At 41.9% G+C, this 14,171-nt stretch overlaps 2 protein-coding genes across 4 annotated transcripts in view; one reads left to right on the forward strand and one right to left on the reverse strand.

Annotated features, from left to right (window-relative positions):
• Positions 1–5,809, forward strand: part of SNRK (SNF related kinase) — a 39,400-nt gene extending 33,591 nt beyond the window's left edge. Inside the window, exon 7 of the mRNA XM_056483486.1 lies at positions 1,999–5,809. Coding sequence (XP_056339461.1) covers positions 1,999–3,217 — 1,219 coding nt within the window. The 3' untranslated portion in view covers positions 3,218–5,809. The remainder of the gene's footprint in view (positions 1–1,998) is intronic.
• Positions 5,810–9,958: 4,149 nt separating this feature from the next.
• The window catches only part of ANO10 (anoctamin 10), a 125,668-nt gene continuing 121,455 nt past the window's right edge, over positions 9,959–14,171 (reverse strand). For all 3 annotated transcript variants that reach the window (XM_056483488.1, XM_056483490.1, XM_056483491.1), the window contains exon 13: positions 9,959–10,812. In XM_056483488.1, the coding sequence (XP_056339463.1) occupies positions 10,777–10,812 (36 nt within the window). In that variant the 3' untranslated portion in view covers positions 9,959–10,776. The remainder of the gene's footprint in view (positions 10,813–14,171) is intronic.

Raw genomic sequence — 14,171 nt, forward strand, 5'->3', positions numbered from 1 at the left:
GAGACAAACACGGGCTGCTATGAGAAATAAACATACTGTAGTGAGGAGGTTTATTGCCTGGCAACTACAGTACTGTAAGATACTATATCTGCTCTTATTGTGACAACTACAGAACTCTTCCTATTTTTGCTGACAAACCAGTCTGTTCTTCTAGCATGGCAAGTTCCTGAAATATTTAGATCTTCATTTCCTGTCATATTTGTAGTTGTGTTTCTAGTGTATTTAAGTTCTGTTCGTTAATCACAGTAAATTGTTTGTGTTTAAAATGCACAGCAGAGTACAAGTCATCAGCAAACTGGGTCAGTGTTTCCCAGTATTTCTGGAGACAACTGGGGCCTAAGGGAGGGTGCCAGTGTCAAACCAAGGAAGATCAGAGCCCAGCTTCACTTGTTGTCTGTGCAGCTTGGCTCGGAGCTGCTGGTTGTGTTGCCTCCCTCCAGGCAGAGGTTCCCACTGGAGGGAGGCTGGTGGAGGCCTCAGAGAGAGGCAGGAGCCTGCATAGCTCCATGCAGGGAATGCCCCACACAGGCTCAGGCAGTGTGTGCACAGCCAGGCCCTGCTGTTAGAGGGTCCTGGGCTAGAGGATACAGGTTTCTGGCACTGGTGGTTGAGCAAAACTGACGCAAGTGCTTCAAAGCAAAGTCTGTGGCAAGGCTGGGTGTGTTTATTGCTGGCTGTAGTACAGCCTGCTCCTCAAAGTTTGTACAGCTGGGGACAGAGTTGTCAGGAGACAACCTGGTATAGACCACTATCTCACACTTCAGGGTCCTTTTCTGTGCAGCCTTCAAGTGCAGTCCTGCTGCAGCAGAGGTGTCTGAGCCTTCCCTCTTCCTTCAGCTTGACCTACTGACATGGCAGAGAGCAGGAAACTGATGTGATTGTGTCTTTGTCTGCAGCCTGTCAGGCTACTACAGCTTTTCGTGCAGTAGCCAGAGTATTTTTGTTTTGTAAAGTTAAGTCTTTCATTTTTAAAATGAAAGATGAGAAATGTGGCACTTATGCTGAGCAAAGAAGTTGAAGAATTGTTCAGTATTAATGTGTTGGTCTGTAGGTGATGGTTTTTTGGTTTAGGCTTTTAAAATAGAGTAAAGACTGACAGTCTTTGTTCTTAATTTATTCTATGTGCATTATTGGAAAATTACAATATATGTTAAGATTTAAAGTTAAATGCAAATCATTAGAGAGTAGCTGAAGATACTAGAGATAAGACATCAGCTGCCTACTTGTTAAACTGATGCACACTCATGTTACTTTCATTTTGATTTGAGCCAATGCTGTTACAGAGCTACATGTTTTCAACTTGGATTTACAGCTTATTCAAGTGTCATATTCTTAAGCAGCTTGAGTTCTCAATTCATGCAGTTGTACTATTCAAGATTCTCAGCTAAGGACAAATAAATGTATGATCTCAGTTTGTGCGTGTTTAAAATTAAAGGGAACTTTGTAGAATAGAGCTTGGTGAGAACGAGAGACTGTTTCATCTGACTCACCTTTTCAATCTCACTGAGGTTACTTCTAACCTAATTTTATATTAAGAATATTGGGGGGAAAACCCCAGAAGCTTCAGATTAAAAGTAGTTTGCAATACTGTACTTGAATAGGCTTGTACCTTCCTCTAGGTACTGGTGGCTCTCTACCAATCTCAGATTATTTTTTTGAGACACAATTATTTCAAGGTGTTTTTTTTTCCTTACTTCATTTTCTGAGAGCAGTGAAATCTTAAATTTTGATTTGACAGTAACCAACGTAATTTCTAATCTCTGTTCTTGTATAGATGGTGTTCCTTTCAAATAGCAGCATTTCTACAGGAATGCACATTCTCTGAGAACACTTCCTTGTGCTCAGTCACTCAGTACTGTTGTTTACAGACATGCCACTCAGGAGCCCAATTTGTGTGTCAGTACTTGTGCTTCTCTGGTGCAGATCTTACACTTCCTTCTAAGTTCTGAAATGCTTGCCATGATGTAACTTCCTGTTTATCTTTAATTTTTTATGCAGGCAGTCATGGCCAACAAAAATTGATGTCCCCCAGGATCTGGAGGATGACCTTACAGCAACCCCTCTCTCCCACACCAGTGTTCCGCAGTCCTCGCCGGCTCGCACGGCTGAGAACGTTCTCAACGGGCACCGCAGCAAGGCGCTTGGGGATTCGGCAAAGAAGGAGGAGATCCCTGAACTGGCCGGGCCAGCACTTGCAGCAGTTCCATCGGTCAGCTTAAAACCCACCACAAGTGGCCGGAAGTGCTTGTTCAGAGTAGAAGAAGATGAAGAGGAGGATGAGGAAGATAAAAAACCCATTTCTCTTTCTACTCAAGTTGTTCTGCGTCGTAAGCCTTCGGTTACAAATCGTCTTACTTCGAGAAAGAGTGCACCAGTCCTCAACCAGATCTTCGAGGAGGGTGAGTCAGATGATGAGTTTGACATGGACGAGAACTTGCCCCCAAAGCTCAGCAGGTTAAAGATGAACATCGCCTCGCCCAGCACGGTGCACAAACGCTACCACCGGAGGAAAAGCCAGGGCCGGGGCTCCAGCTGCAGCAGCTCCGAAACCAGCGATGACGACTCGGAAAGCAGGAGGCGTCTGGACAAGGACAGCGGGTTTACTTACTCCTGGCACAGGCGGGATAGTAGCGAAGGGCCGCCTGGCAGCCAGGGAGATGGCGGTGGACAAAGCAAACCAAGCAATGGAAACGGAGGGGTGGACAAAACGAGCCCAGGTGACAACAACAAAGGTGGGGGGAGTCCCTCCGGTGGCTCTGGTGGGAGCACCAACACCACCTCGGGTTCCACTCGGAGATGCGCTGGATCTGGAAACTCGATGCAGCTGTCATCCAGAAGTGCAGGGGAACTGGTTGAAAGCCTGAAGCTAATGAGCCTTTGCCTAGGTTCACAGATTCATGGCAGCACGAAATACATTATCGATCCTCAAAACAATCTGTCCTTTTCCAGTGTAAAAGTACAGGAGAAATCAACGTGGAAAATGTGTATAAGCTCCAGCGGAAGTGCAAACCAGGCTGCATCCTTGGGCAGCCTAAAGTTTTTTTCCGACCAAATGTCAGACACAACAAACGAATTGGAACGGCTAAAGAACAGGAACTTGAAAAACAATGTGCTACAACTACCTCTCTGTGAAAAGATATCTGTGAATATTCAGCGGAACCCAAAGGAGGGGCTGCTGTGTACCTCCAGTCAAACCAGTTGTTGTCATGTCATTTGACAATGACCTGGCTCGAACAGCTCGATCTGCTTGACAGTGTCATCCTTCCTGGTCAGAGCTGTGAACACCTTGTCACACCCCCCTTTTGTTGTCTTAAGATTTTTAAGTGGGCTTCAAGCAGTTATTTATTATACTTTAATTTTGTGTTTGCTTGATGGTATGACAATGCATGGTCTTTGCATGCTGCTAGCAGATATGTTTTTCTTTTTCAACACAACAGAATATTTTATTGTGTAATTTTTACATTTATAATTTTACTATTGAAGATCTGGATTAAATTAAAATAAAGATCTGGATCCTAATGTAAATGAAGCACTTAGAAGTTTCATGTTCTGCACTTAAACTAGAGAGAGAAGCTTTTGTTTGCTTATGAAATGTTAATTCTTGTTCTGACCTTCTGTGAAAACTAAAATATGTGATATGTGGCATACTTCTATGTGTCTGAAACAGAACCAAAGCAATAATGTTTTGATGCTGAAAACTCTTCAGGGAGCTTTCAGATGTTCCAAGGCTTGTACAAAGCAGAGATGCACTGAAAATTAGTGATCTTGAAATATGATTTTAAACCCACACCTATTTGTCTTAAGCTATGATATGGATGAAGTTGTGGCTCAAAAATCAAACTGAAAAGATCTTGTTTTGCTAGAGGCAGTTTTCTTAAAAAAAAAAAAAAAAAAAAGGCAAGTAGATTTGTAAGGCAGCTTTCTCCCATAGAAATATGTTAATGTTACAAGCAGACAATCTTTTTTAATATAACAAAGGTAAATTATTAAGTCTACTTCTGAGTTTTTACATGCTAACTGAAAATAAAGTATTTGTATGAATTACTTTTGTTAGTAGTATATCATGACATTTAGTATTTTAGGTTTTTACCTTGTAAACCCTTTGCTGTTCTCTCCTCCCCTCCCTGAGATTCCAGAAGGCAATAAGGGATGGAAAACCTCTAGTAATTGGATTCACATTGAAATTATTGTCATTTACAGCTTTGTTATTATTACTCTTTTTAAGACTTAAAATACTGCTGTTCCCTACATGTACACCACTTATTTTCCCTCAGTAATACACTTGCTCATAAAGTCCATTTAAAATAGCCTGTAGGAAAGTGTTTGTTTCACAGCTCTGAGCCTTCCTGTCAGGTTTCCCGTTGCCATGGCAAGGTCTTGATTTAGAGTATTTCTGTACAAAAGGATACTTTTGACCAGATAAATTAACTTTGTGTAATTTTATTATCTAGAATAAAATATATTGCAGATTCCTAGTTTTGGGAAGGGCAAGAATGTTTTATTTTTTCATGCTGTGCACTGGGTCTTAGCAATGCTAGTGAAACTGGGGGTACTATGTAGCAGCGCCCTGGGCAGCTCCTGGGTGTCCCAGAGGAGTTTGACACTGTTGAGCATCTTGTAACACTTTCAGAATGGCCAATACAGGGCGGTTTGTGTCTGCCGTGGCAGGAGCAGAGCACCAAAGAACGGCTGGGTCAGGATAGCTCTTGTGATCCCTGCGAGACTTCAGAGAGTGAAGTGCATGGGGTGTCCTTCCTGGCGAGCTGCGCCAAGGGTTCTGCTTCCGGAACGAGGCAAAGGACAAGTGTTCCGCTTCCTTAAGTTTAAATCTCTAGTTGCAGTTTAGTTAAAAGCTACAAGCATAGACGTGTGGGTGAAGCCATAGAACATAATTGCTTGAAATTTTTGAGCAGGGATCTTACCAAGGGCCAGAAATGAGATGTGTGCTTCACAGACAGTGAGCGTAACATCCACGTAGGAGACAAGTTTATAAAGGGCATTGGCAATAAACTTTATTTGTTGCAGCTTTTTTCCAAGTATTGTAAATACTCTTTCCTGATATGTACAGCCTTGGAATGGCACCTTTTAACTAACCCCGGGTGTATTTTGTTTCCAATGTTTTTATATACGACTGTATATATGGTGCTCACTTTAGAACAGCAGTGTTGACCATTTATGCTGCATAGTTGTATTATAGCCTTATAGTTATGTGTGGCTGGTTGGACCTCTGGGTGTACAGATGTGTACAGATGTGTTAGTCTGAGTGCTGTCCTCTCCCCCTCTGTTGATAGGTGAATGATTGTGCATGTGGTGTACGTCGTGTTATGTCGTCATGTAAAAGGAAGGGCGAGAATAACCACTACATTAAGGTAATATTGGACCAAACTATTTAGAGCAAGTAAACAGTTTCTTGTACCCCTTAACGTGTCTTTAAGAGTTGCATATAGTTACAGTAGTGTATAAAGTAAATATTGTGGAAAAACAGTTAGTCTTGTATTTTTCTGTATGTGTGTATATAAAAATATATAAAAAAATAATGTACCTCTAGCAACTTAATCTGTATTTAAGATGTGACAATCTTGACACAGAATTTTAAGAGTAGCAGTCTAAATAAGCAGAATTAATGAACAGAAGTATAAAAATTTCTCACCAAGAAAGAATCCATGTGTGTTAAGAGGGTACAGAAATATCCACTGATCTTATTACTTCTGGCAATGTTTGGCTTTTTCATTGTACAAACATTCATGGTGTGCGACAGAAATGGAAAATCCAGTTAATAAAAGTGATATCCTGATTGATGCATAACCGATGCCTTGCATGTGGGTGGGGTTTGTCTCCTGGTGTTGGGTGTGAGGGCAGTCCCTGTGCTGCAGTACCTGGGGAGAGCGAGGGGCCTCGCCCTGCAAGAGCCCGGCTTTGTGTGCATGGACATCCCTTTGTGACTGCCATTCTCTAGCAGTGATCAAACAGGGTCATTTGGGCTTAACAGTTGTCACAGTCACCATCCACTGATGTGTCTTAAGGCTGAGGGAGCCATTGTTCTTTATAATGTAAAAGGGGTAATAGTGAAAACGGGAGGGCAGCAGTGCCAGCACCAGCACGTGCTGCAGTGAGGTGCACTGGGCTGCCTGGGAGCGGGCTGGCTTCTGGCATCTTGTCACTCTGAGGTGTCTGTTGGTGGCCTGTGGCTGGAGCAGCTCAGCACAAGCTGTGCTGCTGCAGTGATTTAATTCTGGAGCACGAACTGTAACCTGCCCATGGCAGGTACGGACACAGGGACCAAGGGCATGGAACAGGTTGTGTGAATACAAGCCATTAACCACTGCTTTAGGCCAGGACACTTGTGCAGCTGAGACCTTGCCTCTGCTGAGGAGCTTCTCAGCTCTGGTCACTGCAAAGCAGGGTGGAGGCAGTAGCAGGAAAGGAGTGGCCAAGGAATTTGCAGGGCTGTGACTGTGACTGAGACAGGAAAGGCGTAACACATCTCATAGTGCAAGGCCAAGCAGTAATATCTCAGTTGCTGGTAGGTGCAGGTCAGATACTTTCCATGTCAGATATTTTTAAAAGGTTTTTTCATTAGCAAATAAAGGGAAATCCCAATACAGCTGGCTGGCAATAAACAGGGAACAGGGGCAAGCTGGAATGTCCCCAAACATCAGACAAGCCAGCTACCCTGTTAGCCTTTCCCATGGTTAAGTTTATGTGAATGAATCAGAATTGATTTGTTTGTCGTAAATGCCAAATGATGACTTGCTTTCAATAAAAGGTGTTTGAGCTGTAACACCTTGATGTGACTGTACTTGGGAAAGTGTAGCAATGACTCACTCATTGAGTTGCTGACTGCATGCAACCAGCCAGGCCTCCCTCACTGAAGTCACATCCATCCAGTGTTTTGAGAGACTGCTGGATTGCCCTTCTCCAGAGCAGCGTCTCTGCAGTTGTCTTAGCCTGCTCCCTCTCTGAACCACAGGCTCTGGCATTTTTTTTTCCTTTTTTTTTTTTTAAGTCTTAAATTTTAACTGTAAGATGACTATCTCTTTGTATTACAAATGGCATCAATTTCTGGAAGTCAAGAACCTTGTATTAGTGACAAAGTAAAGTCTTATTATATAGAGGTAAAGAAAGATATGACCTCTATTTTCTCATGTGATGGAAGAATTACATTGTAGGAAAAATGCAAGTATAGGGCCGGAGAAGCACAGAGAGGTAACACAGACTTCATCAGGCTCTCAGATGAATCATGTTAGATCTCAGGAATTCATTTCAGCAAGCCCTTGTGTAACACCTTCCTATTTCCTCCCTCTCACTGCTCTCTCTTGAGAAATACAGAGCGGGGGACACAGGATCTGGTTTTTCTCTCTGGGCAGTTGTGTGCCACACACCCTCAGCTGGGGACAGACTCCTCTGGGCACTGGGACAGCCCTGGGAGCCAGGGCTGAGCAGCTCTTACAGCAGACCCAGCAATGATGCCAGTGCCAACAGAGGCCATCAGCACAGTGCTTTATGACAAGCACTGGGGTGCAGAGAGAGCCTCCTCTCAGCACCAGTCTCCAGGGCTGGCACTGAGCCACCAGGCCCTGCTGTCAGCCCTGGCCTGGCACTGGCCCCTCCAGCTCCTGGGTGAGACATGGCAGAGCTTTCCTGAAGAAAGCAGTAGGAGGCTTTGCTCCCAGGGCTTTTCCCAGTAAGGAAGTAAACTCAAAATTCTCTGAATGAGATTCAAGATCAATTCCCTCAGGTCCAGGTAGGCTAAAATATCCATAACTGCTTGCCTGCTTACAGAGGAACCTTTCCATGTAATGGCATGTTTTCCTCTTCTGTTGTCTTCTGTAGATATCGAGTTAGCAGATCCCTCTGGGCCACACAATTAGACCTGTACTCACAATGTACATGATGAGAGAACTTCTGTATCATCAGCAAGTGATTTATGAGTACCCTTCTTAAAAACAGCTTTCTTGGATTGTTACTGTTACTGCTAAGGAGATTTGTAAAATCCAAGTCTTAACAGACAGGTACTGGTTACTCCTAGACAGTCACCTTTTCAAACAAGATGCTCCAGCCTCATCCTTGGTTTTTCCATGAAGCTTGAGACCAGAGATAAACTTGTTTTATTGTTTAGACTCAGGCACTGGCAGCACTGCCACACACCCCTGTCTGTTGGCTTGCCCTCCTGCAGGGCCCAGAGCCATGGCTGTCTAGAGGTGTGAGCCTCTCACCTGGGTAAGGGACCTTGCCATGGACTGGGAGTATTCGGATTCCATGCCTTGTGAATGGCAGATACTGATAAATATCTTATTCTTTCTGACATTTTCACCTGATAACTGATTTTGGTCAGTGAGTTTCATCCCTGGCATCCCACAATTTTTACCCGTGCACCTACAGCAGAAAGGAAACAACACATTCAGGAGCACAGAACAGTTTTTTCTCTCAAATGAGAAATGAAAATAGATGCCACCATGTATGTATAAAAAACCTAAAAGACAAAACCCAGTACCAAATGGTGTGAAACTCAGGAACCCCTCCCCAGTGAAAGGACAAAGAGTGGCATACAGAAGAATAGGAGCTAAATTTCAGTTCAGTGACAAGATACTATTTGGCACTATTAGGGGACATTTCTCAGCAGGTTAAAATGTGTGTTTTAGAACAGAAACAGTGTCTGTTGTAGCCATGCAGCATCTGTGATGCTAAAACAAGAGCTCTCCCAGTATGTGAAACAAACTTTAATCCCTATAAAACAAAGGAGTCCCATACTTCTCATTCACACCATGGAAGGTCAGAATTCCTCCATACATCCTCAATATAGGTGGAGAATGTATCTAAGAACAGTATTATTCTTGTTTATAGAAGGAAACTGAGCAGAAGTGATTTGCTCAAGGCAAAGGCAACAGCCAACATTACTGAAGTCACTGGGTACACATCACTAGAGATTTTCCTTTTAATCCATAGAAAACAAAAGAAATGGACCCCACAAAGAAAACCACAAAGTCAGTTTTGTGGAAGATGACTTACTTGTTTCACATGATCACAGTTGATACACTACCTGATTCCTTTTCTAACCCATTTTAGCCTGATGCAGCTGTCATCAGAAAAACACACCAACTTTATGCTCCCAGACTGCCAGCGATTAGCAGACTAGCAGGATCCCTTCAAAATGGCTACAAGGTCACATGAACATACTCCAACAGGAACCCATCCCATGGATTTTTCTTCTCTAGAACTGCTCACTCAAAAACACTGACCAGGAAGTTAAAACTTGAAGAAATGTGAGCTACTTCAGATCAAAGTGGGCATGAGACTGGAAAGCTGGAGAGTTTTCATGGAGAACACACTGGTCCCCTCCTAAAAAAACCTTTGATTTTGGGATCTCTACAGCACTACAGGAAGGGTGATGTGCTTCCCTCAGGGATCCTCAGGGCAGAGTATGTGCAGCCACAGCACTGCCACTGCTTCAGGAACAGGCTGTGAAAGCAGCAGCCCATGAGAGGCCCCTGAAATAGCAGCAGTGTGGGGGACTAACAGTGGGAGAAGCAAGAACAGAGCAGCCGTAGCACAGGTTTGCTCCTCTTCCCAGGGGAACAGTCATTTCTTACTGGGTCACACCTGCACAGCCTGAGAAATCCTAATTCTTAGTTCCAGACACAATATATTATTTTGGCCTAGTTATATTACTCTGCTGTCCGGCCCTGTGGTAGAAATCTGAAATGTGCAAAGTAGGCAAACACCTTAATTATGGCAGCAGCAGATTTTTGTGAACAAAATTCCAGCAAGTACCACACACAGTTACATCTACCAAAACTGAGTATCACAGCAGCCAAAAATATATTGTCTCCAAGGGACAGGAGCAAACACTGTAGATTTCAGTCCTATTACTGTCAGAAAACAATGAAACATTAGGACAGCTGCCTTTTTGTGAAATGCAAGGAAATCCAAATCAGATATTCACTCTAAACACAAGTACGGGTGTATCAAGTATCAAGTTTAATTGCTCTGATACTGTTAGTTCATTTAACCAGAAGATCCATTCATACAATACTGCAGTTCAGAATCCAGGGGAGTGATACCAAAATCCAATATAAATTAGAAAATAAATAAGCTTCATAAGTCACTGATCAGCAATCTGTTTCCTACTAGATTTTATTTACAAAGCTTTTGAAAAGATTTTAGCTGGGACCTGTTTGGAGAAGTAGCAAACAGGAGTATATAATGCATATTCTGTAAATGTTTATGTTCAACTATTTCTCAGCTCAAATAATGAAGTACATTGCTGTTCCCTATGAAATGCACAACATAATCTGCTGTGGACAAGCAGTAGCTAATAAGTAAATCTTTGAAATAATAGAAGATTGATTAGCTATTGTAATGAAGGAACAAAAGGGGCAATAACCATAAAGGGAGAGTAAATTAAATAATAGTCTGGGGGTTTTTTTTCCCCCTTTTAGAAACTTAAAAATTCTAGTTAGCTTCTGGATGCTTCCTCACAGGATCTGTTTTCAATCACTCAGAGCACAGGGCGTCTGGCAGATTTCATCCAGACCTGGCATAAGCTGGAGTGCTTTATTTGGTGCTACCTTCACAAGCAGTTGCATATAGGAAACAAAGAGCAGGAGAAAATACAGTTTTTTACATTGTCAGGCAAAGATTATTTACCAAGTTTCATACAAGCAGGTGCCACCTACTCAGTAGATGGTGGAGGGTGCACTCCGGGCACCACACACGCCCAGGAGCGCTGGCTCCGCCTCACATGTGACCGCCTTAGTCATCCTCATTCCTCCGTGTTTACGCCTTCAGGGACTCCGCCGCCAGCTTCATTTGCTGCCAGAGGAGAGAAACACCGAGAGAGACTGAGTGCAGCGGCAGCAGGAGGAATTACACAAACCAGCCAGAGCCCAACTCAGGACACTTCAGAAAGCACGCAAAAAAAAAAGAGCTTGAGCATTTAAAAACAAAAAACACTGGTCTGTTATGCCTGGCTTTTACAAAAGACACAATTTTAACAGAGGCATTACTTTTGTCCATCAAAATACTCATCAAATGGCAATGCAATTTGTATGTTAATTAATTATTTTTGTGATGAATAATGTCTTACATGAAAGTCATTTAGCTTAAATATTTAGGCTTTTAAGCTGATCTCAAAAGGTCAATGAACTGACAAATTGCTGCCCCCACTTCCCATTGCAACAATCTGTTAACTGTTACTCAGTATTTCGTTTTTTGTGGTTGTTGAATTAAATAAAAACATCCTGTGATATAAGAAGGAGCTAGCAGACTGCTATGGTGATATGTGTTATTTCCAATCCTGTTGATAACCAGTTTTGTTTTCATTATCCTAGGATGTCACCAGAGAGATCTCCATGTGAAACCAGGATAACAATCCAGGTGATGAAAATACCTGCTGAGTAAGAGAAAACAGAGCCACTCTGTGAAGCTCCTTGTCAAAGAGAATCTTTCGTAACACGGACCTTACAGAGGCAACAACAAAGAGTTTAAACTGTGCCGAAGGCATCTCTTACACATCACCTGGGGGCTGTTAGCCAAGGGCCTGGCAATGTCTGGAAGGCTGGAACCACCCTGATATAACAAGATACAGTCAGAGGGACTGAAATCCCTGAAGAAAAAAAAAGACAGCAGTGGAGAAGGAGACCAGCCCAAAGGACAGGCTGAGGAGCAGAGCAAGGAGATGCACAGCACTGCTGGAATTCACTCATGCCCAGCATCACTTGGAGGCAATTTGGCAGACAAGGAAATGAAAAGGCTGGACAAGGAAGAAATGTGAGTGATCATATGAAGGAACAATTTATGCAGCTTTCAATTCCTAAGCTGCTCTGCGGGTTCTGTATCATTCCCCCAGTGGAGGATGGACGTGTGCTACTGAGCTGAAGTTGTTTCTTTTACATTTGTATTTGATCTCATAGAAATGGCCCATGACATATAAGCTACCAGAAGTATCCAATAATGCTAGAACAAATTTGAAAAAGACAAAACTGCAAAAAAAGAGTACACTATCATTCAGTTTCTATCCCACAACATAGGATACAAAGCTGTCAGATGCTTCAACATAGCACCTTCTACCTTTTCTTTGCTGCTAGTCTGGGCCTTAACCTATTCCAAAATGCTACTTTGCATGCTAAAACACACCTACAACAACTTTTCTTTACCATTTTTATCTGTATTTCCATGCAACCTATAACTGAAGTAAAATTAGTTTGTGATACAAATATTTATATGCTTCTCCATAGCAACAGTGCAGGAAAAAAAGCCACAGCTAAAGGCTGAAATACAGATAGATTCCTCTTCTACATCCTGATTCACTTATTTAAATTAATGTCTGAATAAAACTACAGCATCTCTAGTTAAAGTGACTTTTCCTCCTACTGCAAAAACACAGACACAGAAGACAGCACCTTCATTCATTTCCTGATCCATCAAATACAAACCTAATTCTCTTATTTTAGAATGTTTTTCTTAAACTCTGAGTGCTGGTGTAATTATATGGGGATTGATGAGGAATGCAAAAGACTGGAAAGGTATTTTTATTCTCTGATCTCTGCAGGGCTTGCCAAAGTCTGGAAAAAAACCAAGCACATGAGTGCTAATGATGACTAAATGTAATCTGTCCAAAAACTCTGTACAAGCTGGACCACTCTCATTTATTTTTGAAGGGCCTCCTAATTTTAACTGAGCTAATCTTAAACTAGGATTGTCTTGTGCTGGCAATCTTATGCTATCATATTTAAAATACATGATATGAACAAACAAATATCCCAGCTTCTTGAGCAGGCCAGTGAGTAGAAAAACCTCTTAAAATAGCTTCACGTGCTGCCATGGCAAACAAGGCCTGGGCAAAATCAGTCCAAATGCAGTCATACACATATTTCAGAAGACAAATCATAAGCCATGTGAGAACCCAAAGAGTTGCATATTTAATTTCTTCTTTATAGTTTCTAATAGCAAAATGTACTTGGCAGTACCTGGCATCAGCAGGCTCCCCCAAGAGCTATCACTTTGGCAAGCAACATGTGGTGGCACCTTTAAACAGAGAAATTCTTTGCCAAGTTCAGGCTGAAGATTTTTAAAATTTTCTTTCTTTTTTTACTGTGAAAGTAAATGTTCCTGTTCAATGGGAAAATATTTTTCTGAGACAACATATGGGAAAGAGAGTGTATTTTTAAATTTTTATTGCTGAGAAAGAGAACTGATGAGGTGCCTTTTAAGATCACTTTCCCCCTGACAGCCCCGACAGGTTCACTGGAAAACTTGTGGGGCTGAATTAACTACTCTTCCCGCAAAAAGACATTTCTTTGTAAGCTTTAAGTAGTATTTAAAAAATATGCAAAAGAGGTATTAAAGATGTCTCGATCTCCTTGTTAAACCTACTATAATGACAAAAATATTGATAATTATTGATAATAATGACAAAAATGCTCATTTGAGGGGTATTAAAAGCCTCTATGAACTAATCAGAGGCACAGCTCAGAAGTGAGTTGGCTCAAGAAGCCATTTTTCATTTATTATCAGCTGAGAGTTATTAGTGAAAGGTTTATACTTAACACTGTTTTATGCAGCACCCATAGCAACAGCATGCAATACATGAGTGAAACATGTTTAAACTAGTAATAATTTTAGTGGGGCTACAGTGTTGCTTACCCTAAAATTCTACTGTTAGGAAATGCTCTAAAATATTTATCTGCTGTAATTTAATAGATTTGCTATTTCCATTTTATTAAGTTTAAATTTCCTTGTAAAGCACATGCAAAGTAATTAGACAGTACTTCCAGGAGAAGCAGCAAAAACCCTTCAGTGTGGTTTACAAATAGGCTTTACCAATTACTTAGATTTCCCTACATTTCAACATTAAATTTTCCAAACGGACTTTATTAAAAAGGAGCAGATACTTTCACACCACAAACAGCTGCATACCAAGCATGGAAATCAGGCTACTTCCTTTGTGGGCTCACTCACAACCAGAAACACCAACTTTAGTGTACAGGGTATAGTAGTCCTCCAGTTAGAGGGGCTATGGAACTCTAAACATGTGATTTAGTGCTGCCAACAATACCAAAATACAAAATCAAATAGCTACAAACTTGAAATAACAGAAATACACAGCAGAGACCTCAACTACAGCAAAACCTGAGGAGCTGCCAAGGGATTTACCAGCAGCAGTGCCAGGG

Source organism: Oenanthe melanoleuca, chromosome 2 (genome assembly GCF_029582105.1).
Source record: "Oenanthe melanoleuca isolate GR-GAL-2019-014 chromosome 2, OMel1.0, whole genome shotgun sequence".
Taxonomy (NCBI): Eukaryota; Metazoa; Chordata; class Aves; order Passeriformes; family Muscicapidae; genus Oenanthe; species Oenanthe melanoleuca.